The sequence below is a fragment of the Callospermophilus lateralis genome, chromosome 20, assembly GCF_048772815.1.
Source record: "Callospermophilus lateralis isolate mCalLat2 chromosome 20, mCalLat2.hap1, whole genome shotgun sequence".
In the NCBI taxonomy this organism is placed as follows: Eukaryota; Metazoa; Chordata; class Mammalia; order Rodentia; family Sciuridae; genus Callospermophilus; species Callospermophilus lateralis.
The window spans coordinates 10,669,933-10,685,188 of record NC_135324.1 but is presented as its reverse complement, the minus strand read 5'-3'; the positions used below and the strand labels follow the sequence as shown (position 1 = coordinate 10,685,188).

General features: G+C 36.5%; 1 protein-coding gene across 1 annotated transcript in view; it reads left to right on the top strand.

Annotated features, from left to right (window-relative positions):
- The window catches only part of Arl8b (ARF like GTPase 8B), a 45,548-nt gene extending 30,897 nt beyond the window's left edge, over positions 1-14,651 (top strand). The window contains exons 2-7 of the mRNA XM_076841125.1: positions 1,570-1,650; positions 3,605-3,678; positions 4,087-4,180; positions 7,541-7,608; positions 7,887-7,957; positions 12,418-14,651. Coding sequence (XP_076697240.1) covers positions 1,570-1,650; positions 3,605-3,678; positions 4,087-4,180; positions 7,541-7,608; positions 7,887-7,957; positions 12,418-12,467 — 438 coding nt within the window. The 3' untranslated portion in view covers positions 12,468-14,651. The remainder of the gene's footprint in view (positions 1-1,569; positions 1,651-3,604; positions 3,679-4,086; positions 4,181-7,540; positions 7,609-7,886; positions 7,958-12,417) is intronic.
- Positions 14,652-15,256: the final 605 nt, after the last annotated feature.

The following is a 15,256-nucleotide window of genomic DNA, read 5'->3' as shown; positions in this document are numbered from 1 at the left end:
AAGTCAGTATTTACTATGACTCATTAAGATGTCTTTCACAATAGCTGTCAAAGAATATGGCAAGAAATGTGTAAGAAATTATGCCAATTTTGATACTTTTCTGAAAGGTATAAGATTGGAATGACTCAATAGATAACCACATGCCTGAGACCAGATAGTGGTTAGATATTAAGAGTTGATAAAGGACTGTTCTTCTTAAGTTAATGTATTTAGTATAATTCTAGCTGATATATTAAAATTATTAATTTTTACAGTTTACTTGGAAGGTGGGAGATGCAGGAAGGCAATTTGAAAATGCTCCAAATTCTTGATCTACTATGTACAATAATACATAGAATAAGCTTTGATTTAAAAAAAAAAACCTAGTGTTTACTCAGGAATAAACAGACTGGTGAAAATTGAGAACCCACCTTTCTTTGTATAGTATTTAGCAGATCACTCTTAACTAGTTGGGCAAAGTGGACCTTTTCTCAGGTTTAATTTAATAAAAATGTTTATCATAAATTGCCCACTTTTCTTTAGGTACATTTTTACAAGGTATGCATGCCTCACCCAAATGGAAAACATAAAATATTATGTCTCAATACCTAGTGATGACTTTAGAATAAATCACTTGCTCTTATTTGTGCTTAATAGGTAGCCTATTCCTCACATCAACCCATAGGAACCCAGGAAAAGTATCTATAAACATATAAAAAAAGCTACAATATTTGCTCAGTAGATCAATAAGAAGTTCAATAATTATTTATACAATGAAGTGGTAAATGTCAGGAAATTCAAGAAGTAAATTGGAAAATTAGATATATCTTTTATCCTTAAATGTTTACATGAAGCACCTAATTTCTATCTTACTAAATGAAAGAGTAGATGTTTAAATTGATGGTGGAATGATTACAGGTTAGTCATTTGGAAATACAATCTTCCTTTAAGTTCCAAACTGATGAATATTTTAAATGTGAAAAAGTCATAGGAATACTATGACAAATATTTAATTGTAGTCTTATGATAGAATAGAAGCCCAAAAGAACAGTTGATTGTGTAAAAGGAAGAACTGCTATATGACAACATTTTATGAGCCTTATTATTATTATTATTATTTTTAAAATTTTTAATTTATTCTTTAGTTTTCAGTGGACACACTACCGCTTTAGCCACATCCCCATCCCGAGCCTTATTATTAAAAGACTAACTCATAAAAACTATTCAGCAATGAATGTTAACATTTATTGTCACACTAGTTTAATGAAAATAAAAAACAGAAGTTTTTCTTCTGGTTTTCTTCTACTTTGTGAAAATATGTGTGGGAGAATTTATAAATTTTTATTGTTTGTAATGTAAGATGCTTTGTTTCCAAAGTGTCTTTTTAATGGAAGAATATGCTTTTATATGAGCAAAGTAATGTTCTTCTTTAAGAGCTGGGGCTATGAGGAACATTTTCTAAAGTAGTTTGTTAGCACCACTAAAATATGAGTTATTTGCTAAAATGGGTACAGACGCAGTGTTGATGTTAGAAGATTATTCTCTTTATAAATACTGATTCATCTAACTCCAGACATTTTGTTTGTTTAGTCAGGTCAATTCAGTGAAGATATGATACCCACAGTGGGCTTCAACATGAGGAAAGTGACTAAAGGTAACGTCACAATAAAGGTACGTCGTTTTTTTTCTGTAATCCATGGTTAGAATACACAGCTTGGAAATTTTCCCTGTTTCTCTGGTTTTGCTTGAGTATTTTGCAGTTCCTAGGTAATGAATGGGCATGTAATCATTTTTGTTTCTTCATAAAGAATGTATAAGAGTTGAAATGTTGGGCTGGGGATGTGGCTCAAGCGGTAGCGCGCTCGTCTGGCATGCGCACGGCCCGGGTTCAATCCTCAGCACCACATACAAACAAAGATGTTGTGTTCGCTGAAAAACTAAAAAATAAATATTAAAAAAAGATACATTAAAAAAAAAAGAGTTGAAATGTTAAGTGCCATTAAAAATTAGCATATGGATTAGTAGAAGTGATATTTGGGATCTAGGTATTCCTAAGAAATAAAGATCTCATCTTCAGGATGTTTGGATTGTGGCATTACATTGTTTCATGAATAATATTTTATTTTATTTTTTTATTTTATTTTTTTTTTTAGAGAGAGAGAGAGAGAGAGAGAGAATGAGAATTTTAATATTTATTTTTCTTTCTCGGTGGACACAACATCTTTGTTTGTATGTGGTGCTGAGGATCGAACCTGGGCCGCACGCATGCCAGGAGAGCACGCTACTGCTTGAGCCACATCCCCAGCCCCATGAATAATATTTTATACTGAGAGGAAATTAGTTATTTATAATATTGATAATTTGATATTATGTCTTTGGCAACAATACCAACACCCAGTTTTTTTCTTCTTAGCCTAAAGTTGAAACTATAAAATAGGAAAAAGTTAACTAGTTCTTTAACATGATTTTCTTTTCAGAATGAGTTTGATAGGTTTATATCCTGAACCATTGTTAGGGATAATATTTTGGCATTTTCATTGTTGTTTTTTTTTTTAACAGTTACTAATTGCCTTTTTTTTTTAAGTTGTAGATGGACATAATACATTTATTTTATTTATTTTTTGTGGTGCTGAGGATTGAACCCAGTGCTTCAGGCATGCTAGGCAGGCACTTACCACTGAGTCACAACCTCAGCACCTCATTGGGATTACTTTTGATGCTTTGATTCAATCTTTTTTTTTTTTTTTTTTTTTTTTAAGAGAGAGAATTTCAACACTTATTTCTCAGTTTTTGGCGGACAAAACATCTTTGTATGTGGTGCCGAGGATCGAACCCAGGCCGCACGCATGCCAGGCGAGCGCGCTTCCGCTTGAGCCACATCCCCAGCCCTGATTCAATCTTTCATGGACATTTATTTCTAAAAATGGCCTGGACCATAATGACTGTTTTGCCCAGTTCTTGTGATTTGTAGAATCTGTTCATTAAATTCTTTGGCTTTTCTGATGAAACTCCTTATTTGGTCATGTATATATGTCTTTTTATACATTTTTCTGGTACCTGGCTAAGTTGGAAATCTTGAAAGTAAGTACCATGACTTAAGAGTTTTATGTAGCTCAGTGATCAGCATGGTTCTGTACAGAATAGGCTTAATATTTATTATGAAAAACACCTATGTGGGAATGGTGGCTGTATTGTTCATAGGATAACTTAAAAAGATTGGGCATTCAGACAGTTGAACTTTACAATAGCTTCTGAACTGTTGTTTTCTATCTTGGCATTGAAATCTGGCTGATTCATGGTTCTATAGATTTTGAAATTGTTACATTAAAGACATTTTTAGTATTAGAAGTGTATAAGTTAACAGGAAAAGGAAGAAATTATTGCACATGAACCAAGTCTTTGCTCAAGCAGAGTTTTAGATCTAATGTTAGCGTATTAAATATGGACATCAAGTTTAGAAGTGCCCCAAAGAATTCCCAGATTACGAACTTATTTGAGCTTGAGTTTTTAGGAGCACTTTGACACACTGTGAGATTAAATATGTCTTCCTGATCTCTCTCCCATTCTTCCTTCAGTGAAGTATTTGAAATACCTTTATTGAGAATTGTTTTGTCTTAATTTAAAGATCTGGGACATAGGAGGACAACCCCGATTCCGGAGCATGTGGGAACGGTATTGCAGAGGAGTCAATGCCATCGTGTAAGCTTTGTTAAAAATTTAAATCAATTTAGGCTTCTGAGGAGAAGGTTGTTTTAATACTTCTGAAGTCTAGGTCTTTATGTCAGGCAATAAAAATCTTTCTTTTCTAATTTCTTAGTGTAATTTCATTAACATGAGAGTTAAAAAAAGAATCAACTGTAGAATGAAAGCTTTATTTATGTTTGTTTGTGTAGCTAAGAGCTACAGGACATAAATGCTAGCATGTATTAAGTCTCTACAAACACTTGCTGAAAGCGTTTATAAATGCTGAACTTTTCTTTATCTAGGACTTTTAACAATTTTAATAACATTAAATCTTAAGAAAATTAAAAATCTATGTCCTAGTTGTCATCATCAAGGCACATGGAAAAGGTATATTGATCATTTCCTTTTTTTTTTTTTTTTTAGTTACATGATAGATGCTGCAGATCGTGATAAGATAGAAGCCTCTCGAAATGAACTACATAATCTTCTAGATAAACCACAGTTACAAGGAATTCCAGTAAGTATGGGTTATGTGTTACTTTATATTTATAATTACATTTATAATTATAGGATAATAGTTGTCACAGAGATCAGTTCTGGGGCCTTCTATGGATATAAAAATGGCCTATTATTATTATTGATATTTTGGTACCAGGGCTTGTACCCAGGGGTGCTTAACCACTAGCCACATCCCCAGCCCTTTTAAATATTTCACTTAGAGACAGGGTCTTGCTAAGTCGGTGGGGCTGACTTTGAACTTGCAAGCTTCCTGCCTCAACCTCCTGAGCCGCTGGGATACAGGTGTGCGCCACTGTGCCTGGAAGTCCTTATGCAAAATGGCGTATTACTTGCATGTACTCTACATACATCCTCCCATGTTGTTTAAGTCATCTCCAGATTACTTATAATACCAGTACATTATAAATGCTATATAAGTAGTTAACAGTATTTAGGGTTGACGACTATAAAAAAAGTCTGTACATGTATATTAGTTTCACTTTTTAAAAAAAATAATTTTGATCTTCATTTGTTTGAATCCATGGATGTCAAACCTGTGGATTTAGAGAGCTGATTGCATGTTATGTTTGAAATTAGAAAAATGTCGTCTTTTTAAAGGTCTGAAAGATTTATATTTCCTGAGTTATCTGCCATGTCCTAGGCATTGTTATTTGTGATGTCTTAATTAGGTGTCTGCTAAAGTCCTAGGCAACAGGGATATGGTGGTGCGTGGAAGTGAGTAAAAACAAACCGCATGCGCTCATGGAGCTTGTGGCTTAGTGGGCAAGATACATAAATAGCTAAATAATGCTTCTCTGATAATTTCTTTCTTTTTTTTTTTTTTAATATTCATTTTTTTTTTAGGTGTATATGGATACAACACAATGCCTTTATTTTTATGTGGTGCTGAGGATCGAACCCAGGTCCTGCCAACACTAGGCGAGCGCTCTACCGCTGAGCCACAATCCCAGCCCCCCCCTTTTTTTTTTTTTAAAGAGAGAGTGAGAGAGAGAGAGAGAGAGAGAGAGAATTTTTTAATATTTATTTTTTAGTTATCGGCAGACACAACATCTTTGTTTGTATGTGGTGCTGAGAATCGAACCCGGGCCGTACGCATGCCAGGCGAGCGCGCTACCGCTTGAGCCACATCCCCAGCCCCTCTCTGATAATTTCTATGATGACATTTAGAGGGGAGGTTTTATATAGTTTTAGGGTAAGAGGAAGGAGTCTGAGGAGGTGATGTGTGAACTGAGAGCTGAAGGATGTATAGGAGTGTGTGGGGTGTGACAGATGGAGGGGAAGGACAAGGAAGGCCTTTTGCTGGTAGGAAGTAGGCCCTAGAGCTCAGAGTTGAGTGGGGAGAATGGGGTAGAGCATGGCCTGCAATGTTGGAGCTGGGACACTAGAGGCCGCACTGAGCAGGACTGTGGGAAACCACTGAAGTGTTTGCAAGGATCGGATTTAGTATTTGAATATATCACTCTGATTATAGTTACAAATGAATCGAAGTGGTCAAGAAGGAACTATGAGGACAGATTTAGGAAGCTGTTTTAGTAGCCCTGACAAATTGTAGGATGTTGGATTAGGGTAGTATTGTGAATGACATGGGGAGAAGGAAATAGATTTTAGAGACATGTAGGAGCATAGTCCAACAGATGCAGCAATGAATTAAAAGTGAAGGATAAAGAGGAATTCTGGCTCCTGGCTCTTGCAGTTAGATGGAAGGTGGTGCCATTAGTTGGGCTAAGGAATGCTGGGGAGGACCAGCTTTAGCCTCTCGATAAAATCATGAGGGCCTGTGACTTCAGTTACATTACCTCCATTAATCCTCGCAACATATTGAGATTAGTGTTTTTTCCCCCATCTTCATAGCCGTCATTAGACATTTACCATCACAAGGCCAGGTTTGAATCTGTTTCTGACTTCAGGTCTTATTCTTTTTCTTCCATATTAAATACTAATTCTGTATACCATAAATAAAAATCAGTTTTATTTTGGTCATCATAAGGATTCTCACTTTCAAGCAATAGAAAACTGATTTAAGATTGGGGTGGGGCTGGGGATGTGGCTCAAGCGGTAGCACGCTCGCCTGGCATGCGTGCGGCCCGGGTTCGATCCTCAGCACCACATACAGACAAAGATGTTGTGTTTGCCAAATACTAAAAAATAAATTTAAAAAAAAAAGTTTAAAAAAAAAAAAAAGATTGGGTGTGGTGGCCATGCACACCTATAATCCCAGTGACTCAGGGGGCTCAGACAGGAAGGTCGTAAGTTCAGGACAGCCTGGGGCAACTTAGTGACACCCCTCTTAAAAAGAGGTGGTGGGCTTTTGGGGATGTAGCTCAGTGGTAGAGCTACTTGTTAATAGCATGTGTTAGTCCCCAGTACCACAAAGGGAGGAAGACAAAGAAAGAGGGAGGAATGAATGAATTAAGGGTATTGGGGAAAGTTAGAATGGTAATTGAGAAGGTTGTTTCTGCTTTCTTTTGAAAGCATATTTATATAACAGTCATGATAACAGTATATAATTACTGTATTCATCCTGATGCCTACACTTATCCATTGTCATAGAGTATTCATAAGTGTATAAGTATACACTGTATAAGTATATTCTATAGAATGGACCCGAAATTCTGTTTTATTATTTATGTAGGTTCTACAGATTGCACCCAGGGCCTTGTGCATGATAAGCATGTACTCTACCACTGAGTCAAATCCCCAGCTCCTGGATACTGGTTTACTAAAATTCTGTTTCCATGTTCACACGAAGTATGATTGAGATTAAAAAAAGAAAGAAAGAAAGAAAGAAAGGCTTTCCACCCTTGATTAAGATATGTTCTTATTTTAGTTTTGGTTTATTAAGATACAGCAATGTATTTGGGACTGGAGTTGTGGCTCAGCGGTAGAGTGCTTGCCTACCATGTGTGAGGCACTGGGTTCGGTTCTCAGCACTACATATAAAAATAAGTAAATAAAATAAAGGTCTGTCAATAACTAAAAACATATTTTTAAAAAAAGAGAGAAATAACAATGTACATCATAAACTTAGAAGGTTTCTTTTTAGAGCTGTGGATTGAACCCAGGGCTTTGTACACATGTGTGAGCTCTACCACTGAGCTACACTTCCAGCCCAAGACTTAGAATGTTTTAAATAGAAGTTGCAGTTGCATACCGAATTAAAGGCATCTATGAGGTAGGCATTAAGTGAATATCAATATGAATAATTGAATGAACGAGATAGGCCACCAGTTATGCAAATATGCTTTAGTATTGAGGTATGTATTAACATTAATTTTAACATCTTCAGATATCAAAATGATATGCTTCTGTGATATTTTTGTATATAAATGTTTATCCTTAATATCTTTTCATTTTAAAGGTACTAGTACTTGGAAACAAGAGAGATCTTCCAAATGCCTTGGATGAGAAACAGCTAATCGAAAAAATGTATGTCTAAGAATGAGTTATCTTTTTTAAAAATTTAGTTCTAAATCATGCATTATGCCCACTGTGTTGTTTAGCATCATTACATCATCCAGGAATTATTGTAGTCCTGTTTTTTGGTAAATAAACTTGGCCTACGAGAGAAGTGAATCCCTAAAGTTTTAGTAGTAGTAAAATAATTTCTTCAGTGTACTAATGAAAATAACAAGTAAAATCAAGCAGAGTGGTCAGTGTGACAGCTATTCTAAGCACACATTTATTCTTTGAACTGTTTCTTACAGGAACCTGTCTGCTATTCAAGATAGAGAAATTTGCTGCTATTCAATTTCTTGCAAAGAAAAGGATAATATAGGTAAGAAATGACTGATATTTTTGGAAGGAATAGATATCATTGGAAGGAATATTTAATACTTCTTGCTGTTCATTTTCCCCCATTTCTGATTAAGTGACTTTACAGAGTACTATTGCTTTTGCCTCAAGAAAAAACTTAGACATTATATGTTTTGACAACAAATGTAATATTCTAAATCTTATATGCTATTTAAATAAATTCAATAAAGTCATGAAGTTAAACATTATGTAATATCAGTTTATTGTATTAATTTTCATAGATCCAGTATCCAGCAGTGCTTTACAACAAAATGAGTTTTGAAATAAGACTTTACAAACAGGCATTGTAACAACTTTTTCAGTTATCAAGCCAGTATATTACTGTAATGTGTTACCTCTCTACTGGAAGCAAAAGCCAAGAATACCCTTTACCTACATATTATCTGTAGTAATTTCTTAGAACTGTCACAACAGAGTACTATACACTTGGTGATTTCTAACAACAGACAATTATTTTCTCATGCCCAGAAGATTAGATGTTCAAAATCACAGCTGTTGGCAGGTTCATGCAGTATCTGAAGGCTGGGAAGGATCCAGCCTTGCCTCACTCTAGTTTGTGTTGGATGCCATCTGTGCTCACCGTTCCTCAGCTTATAGATACATTGCTCCTGTCTCTGCCTCATGGTCATACTTCACATGGCTTTTTCCCATGGTGTGCACATAATATCTTCTTTAAAGGACACTAGTTGTTGGATTAGGGCCCACATAACCCAGTATGATCTTATCTTAACTAATTACTCCTGCAGAGACCCTGTTTTCAAATAAAGTCACATTCTGAGATTCTAGGTGGACATGAACTTTTAGGAAGACACTGTTCAATTTAGGTCTGTGTTCTCAAGGTCTTACATACCTACCTGCTTACATACCATACGTGCATACATATATAATCACTGCTCACTTCAGTCTCTTAACTAATTTTATGAGAGATTATTGAACAAATATGTATTCAAATAAATGTAATAAATAGTATATAAAAAGTACATTTAAAAATAATTCTAATTTTCCCCCCCTTGGGCTGTAATCCAGCATGTGTTGGATCTTATCACACTTAATGTTTTTTCAAGTTAATTCCAGTTTGTCCTCCTCTCCCCTACCCCAACCCCTAACCCCAGTTCCAGACATGTTCTGATGAGCTCTTAGTGTTGATAGCTATTCTGACCATTTCCTTTAAAGATAACCTAAAAGCAGTGTAATCCCTGATAGACACAAATTTTCCTTTATTAAGTGGATACAATAAGTGACTTGTTATATCAGGAACATTTAGTTAATTTGACAACAGACCCTACAAAGCCTCTACAAATACTTAGACTATGTTTTTAAAAAATTCTGTTATGTGTGAGTGTAGAAAACTCTTGTTAAATTTTAAGGTATGCTCCTAAGGGAGCATTTGTTCTACCCCTGTGTTTGTTGGTGGGGAATTTTCCCCTCAGGAGATGGTTTGTTTTTTTTTTTCTTTTTGGTTGTCACAAATAGGAAAGTGATGCTCGCTTTTGAGTAGAGACTGGAGATGTTGATAACTTGATCCAGACCCCACAGCAGAGAATTAACAACATAAAACATCAATAGTTGCAAGGGTGAGAAACCTTGCTCTATAGTAACTGTAATTTTTAGTACATCACACTATTCTATAAAGACATTACTCCCTTTTATTTTCTTACGTGTTTCCTAAAATAGAAAACAACAAGAACTTTAAAGGGAGAAAAATGATCTTTTATTTTACTGATGTCATAAAATAACTAAATTTCTTGTGGAGGGGGAGGGGTCTCTTGAACCCAATTATGCAGGAGATACAGCAGAGCTGGTGAGAACTTATGCTGTTTGAGGCTGATCTTAATAGTGTGCTGGATGGGTCAGTAGTCATCATGTTTGTAATTTCAAAACTGTTGATTCACTTAAAGTGTTACCAAGTCTAAGGAAACTAGAATCAAAGTGAGTAGTTTGTAAATCAGAATGTCTGTTTTTTGTTTTGAACAAGAAATAAAACTAACAGTTACATTAGATATTTGTGTCGCACATGAAATACCTCAGTTTCATTCAGAATGTATTCTCAGATCACATGGGGGACAGATTACCTCTGGGAAGATGATCTTTGCAAGGACCCTTTATACTGTGACTTTTTTTTTTTCTTCTTCTTCTTAGAAGATGAGTCTCCATCTGTATAGAGCACTTCTTTTCTGCATTTTAACCTGGCCTCAATGATTCATCTGTCTGTAGAGCATTATTGCCTGTCCAGTGTCCACAGAGGTTTTTGTTTGTTTTTTAATGCATTTCTTAAACATGTATACTTGGTTGTTCACTTCAGAGTCACCTTTCCCCCTTATTACTGCCTCAGTAGGGATGTGAAGGACCTGTTTTAACAGTTGTGTTAAATCCTATTCCCGTGAGCAGGTCATATTTGTTCAGATCTCAGATCTAGACTCTTCTTTATAGTATGCTGCTTACGTTTTCTCTAATGCATGTTAGTTGGGAAACTGGAAAATCAAATTTATACTTTTCTTTTAGGCTTGGGGCCTAAGAGAATATAACTACTTCCAGTAGTTTCTCACATCCTTTAGGTGGGCGACACCCCCCTTTATTCTTTCTTTCTTTATTTTTGTGGTGCTAGGGATTGAATTTAGGGCTTCACACTTGCCAGGAAAGTGCTTTACATTGAGCTCTCTCATACCCAGGCCCCTGCTCCTTTATTATGTTACTTTGAGGGAAAGCCTTGCTAAGTTATCCAGGCTGGCCTTGAACTTTTTTTTTTTTTTTTTGGTAGATGAGCACAATACCTTTATTTATTTATTTGATTGCTTGTCTACTTATTTATTTTATAGTTGTTGATAGACCTTTATTTATTTATATGTGGTGCTGAGAATTGAACCCAGTGCCTCACACATGCCAGGCAAGTGTGCTACCACTGAGCCATAACCCTAGCCCCTTTATTTATTTTTATGTGGTGCTGAGGATCAAACCCAGTGCCTCACACATGCTAGGCAAGTGCTCTACCATTGAGCTATAGCCTTAACCCTGGCCTTGAACTTTTGATCTTCTTGCTTTAGCCTTGGGAGAACACATTTTAAAGAACACAGAACAGTAATTCAGTATCCTAACTTATTGCCTTTTCTCCTCAGTCTGTGTTCTTTTCCTCATTGATGTGAGCTGCGGTAGCTTTATCTGCCACCTATATGATGAGAAGACCTTGCTAGTCCCCACGTCTTCTCTCATCTGCGGAGCTACCTCACCTGCTAGACACCTTGGCATGTGGTTCCCCACAATGTAATGTGCCCGCAGCTGCATTCTTTGTCTTTTTCTCTCAGAGCTGTTTTTGAGCTACTGCCTTTTTTAGCAGGGACATGACTGAGGTATTCATTCAGGCCAGAAGATTCTTTCTCACTTAATGCCTATAGTCACTTACCAGGTCTTGTCAGTTCTCTGTCTCAATCTGTTCCTTATTCCACTCCATCCATACAGTGCTTGGCTTCCTCCAGGCCTTTATATCTTTCCTGTTCCAGTTGGAATACTCAGCCTCCATCTTGCCAAACCTCCACATTGTCCTTTTGTTGATATTGCTAGCTTATTAAATAAAGTAAACTGATAGACCTTCTCTGCTGATAACTTTCCAGTGACTTCCTGTTGACCTGAGACTACAATCTTGATTTGTTAGCACATAAGACTGGAGTACAGAGTTATCTGTCCCCCTGTAGTCTAATGGTTTTCAACACAGGATGATTTTGCTCCCCAGAAGACATTTGGCAATGTCTGGAGATGTTTTTGGTTGTCACAGTGTATGTGGGGTAATAAGGGAATTGTAGTGGTTAAGCCCATGGATGCTGCAAAATATTCTACAGAGCACAGGAAAGTCTCACCCTGCAACACAGGAAAGTGTTAATGCAGCTCAGAGGGTGAAAAGGGAAAGGCTGTGGAACCCTTGCTGTGGCCTGTGCTGTAGTGACACCCCCTCCTCCAGACCTGTGCTTTAGCCACACTTGTCACTCACAGTCCATCCTAGTTGCACACTGGTTTGTGCCCTTTTTGATTCTTTGGCTTTTGCAGTCTCTTGACTGACATTCTATAAGGTACCACAAACCCAAATGATTACTTGTGTCTTTTTATCATACTTAAAAGTCTTGGGATACAGGAGGCTCTCCCACATCTTTGCATTTCTGTCAATTTACATGCAATAATTGCTGTTATAGGCAGTGAGTAAAAGATGGCTTCAGTTATTCTTTACACAATTTCATTTTTTAAATGAGCAGACTCTCCAGTCTCTGATAATTTCTCATATTATCCTCATGAAGCTCAGGTAATGGAGTACAGCTACAGTGAAGCAGAAGAGACCGCTATGTGCCTTGAACTGGCTGCATGTTAAGTATTGTCTGTTTGACATTTAGTTTTTTAATTTTGGTATCTTGACACTTTCACTTTTCCTTCTGTCTCTAGATATCACACTTCAGTGGCTTATTCAACATTCAAAATCTAGAAGAAGCTGAAACATCTCCTGAAGTCTTCCAGTCCTTCTTGGCTATAATCCTAGAATTATTGTCCGTTCCTCTGAAGTACTTCCCAGAATACGGTCCTTCCTAAACCCAAGAAATTGCCTTTTTCAGAGTTTATTTCTCATGTGCACTGCTGAAGATGTGTATCCCTAATCCTTCATAAAGAATCAGCTAGAGTTGTCATGATAAAGTCGGCATACATGAAAAGGCTTCTCACACATAATTGTCTTAAACAGTGTGTAGAGCTTTTTAAACACACACACACACACACACACACACACACACACAACGACCATCTTAAATCAAGAAAATTGCATATTTCCCAGACTGGTCTTTCTGGGCCAGTGTTTTATATTGGTTTTCAGTAAATATCTATAATATTTCATTATAGAGTCCAGTAGCTTAATATTGATATGGACTTGATACAGCATGAAATTTCTAGTGCCACACACAGTATTTAGAAAACCTTTAAGCCTGACTCATGTGAGATATAAACATAATGTTTATCTTGTCTCACAAATGCATGTGAAATGTATAATTACACCTTAGGAATTAAAAAATGGTCTGCAAAGCAGAGGCACCAGATCAATGTTGGTTCTTTATACTGGAGACATCCTACCTGGTGAATTTTAAGAATGTTCTGCTTTCTGAAAATCTTATCAGCAGATGGCAGTGGGGACGTGGGAAGAGATGAGCATGCTGTTTTGTATCTGTCCAGATCATTACTATTTTTTTTCCTTTGAACACACTTTTTTAAGGGATTGGGAATTGAAGATTTTCTCAAGCTTTCATGAATTTAGAGTATTCCAACCAGTACAATAAAATCTGTTAAGAATGTCAGACTTGTTCAAACACCTGTTTGTTCTCCTGTCTCCAGTCATTGACTCAGTGCTGCTGCGTGACACTGTGACTCCTGACGTTTCATATCCAGTCACAACGTTGACTTTCAGCACAAGAGATGCTTATAAACAAATAAAATTCCTATTTTTCTCTTACCAGTATAAGGTTCGGCACTCTTTTGTCTGGTGCCATTAGACATCTTGATTATTGTGACAACTCTAGACCTGCCTGCTTTATCTAATGTAATCATGCGCAATGTCTACAGGTTGTTTAATAATCATACAGAACTGAGGAACTGAGGCTGTCTTTTGTTTGCTTCTATGATACAGAAACGTATAAAAACTGAAAATGAACATGTTTTGTAGCTTAGTGATCTCCATATACATAAAGGGACATATTAATACTGGTTAACTTGTAAATCGTTACTCATTGATATTGTATACTGGATAAAGCTCTGCACTACACCTGCTTCTGTGTTGCCTCACACCATGTGTGACTTTTGTTTCTTCTGTTAAGCAGCACTTACATACACAGTGCATTTCCAGATGTGTTGAGCACGCAGAGTGTAGTCAATAGTCAGTTCTTTAAGTGAATACAAGTTTTAATTTATAGACTGCCATGGCCTTAAGAAAATTCTGTACAAAATACTGCACTGTGTTGCATACATGCTATTTGTTTTTCTATATTCACATTTTAAACGAGGAGAATTTGTGCTTTTAAAGTTCTCTTCTTATTCTTTGAGGCATGTGGCATACTTCCAAGATGGGATGGGTGGTTCTGTAAACAAAGGGACAAACTTGCTACTGTAGATGGACATCATTAATGGTCACTGTGAACCATTTCAATGTGACAACTTGCTTGTGCCTAAAAGGAGGAATTGGAACTAGAATGTGTGACTCCGCGGGAACTGCGTAGGTTTGTTGATGGACCTATAGCTAACCCTTAATGTGTTTGTGTTTCTGTTCATTGCTTTTAGCATTTCAAGACATCAAAAGACTACTACCAACATTTTCTGTGCATAACCTCTGCATGTGAAAACTTAACAGTTACCGAACTTTGTAAATACAGAATTTTTTTATTTAGGTGGATGCATTTTTCGTCTGTTTACTCCTCTTCTCAGCTTTATTCAATAAATTTGCATTTTGAGGGTTGTATTGGCAATTTCACCATAAAATGTGCATCATGATGAAAGATGCAGACAGTTTTGGAAGGAGGCGGAAAGAAAATGACCATCAAGAGGGTCCATGGACCATGTGCTAGAAAGAAATCAACTCAGCCCTCAAAAAGTTGGGTCTGTGGGCTAGTTAAAATAGAAATAAACTTTTAAAATATTCACAATGTTGATTTTGTGACTTTTTTGTTGGGGGGATTTGCTACATCTTGTAAACTGTCACGACAGAGAAGATTTAGGACTTTTAAAAGGCAGGAGCTAGAAAAGCATTTTCTAACAGTTTAAAAAAAATCAAACCAAAATACTTATAAACTAAAATTGGTAAATATGCCTATTTACCAAATTCTGTTGAGATTGAAACTATTTTAAATACCAAACTTGATTTTCCCACAAAGGCACCTTTTCAGAGTAAAACATTTGGCCCCTTTGCCAGTATATTATTGTCTGCACTATAAAACAAAACAAGTTAATACTTCTCTCATGACAGTTATTGGAGAAATGAGAAGACATGACCTCAAGGGTTGGGAGTTATTAGAAAAGGGAACTTGACTCAGACCAGTACAGTTCTTGGCATACCTGGAGGAACAGAATTCCAGCTCCCGCCAAAACACAGACGTATGTCCATTTAGGAAAGTAGTTACATATTCTAGGGATAATGGTGGCAATATCAAGAAATGCCTTTGGAATAAAGTAACCAGAACCCCCAAATGTGGACAGGCCATCTCCTGAGGGAGAGTCAGCAGCCTGTTGGTGTGGGGCACTATTTATAGAG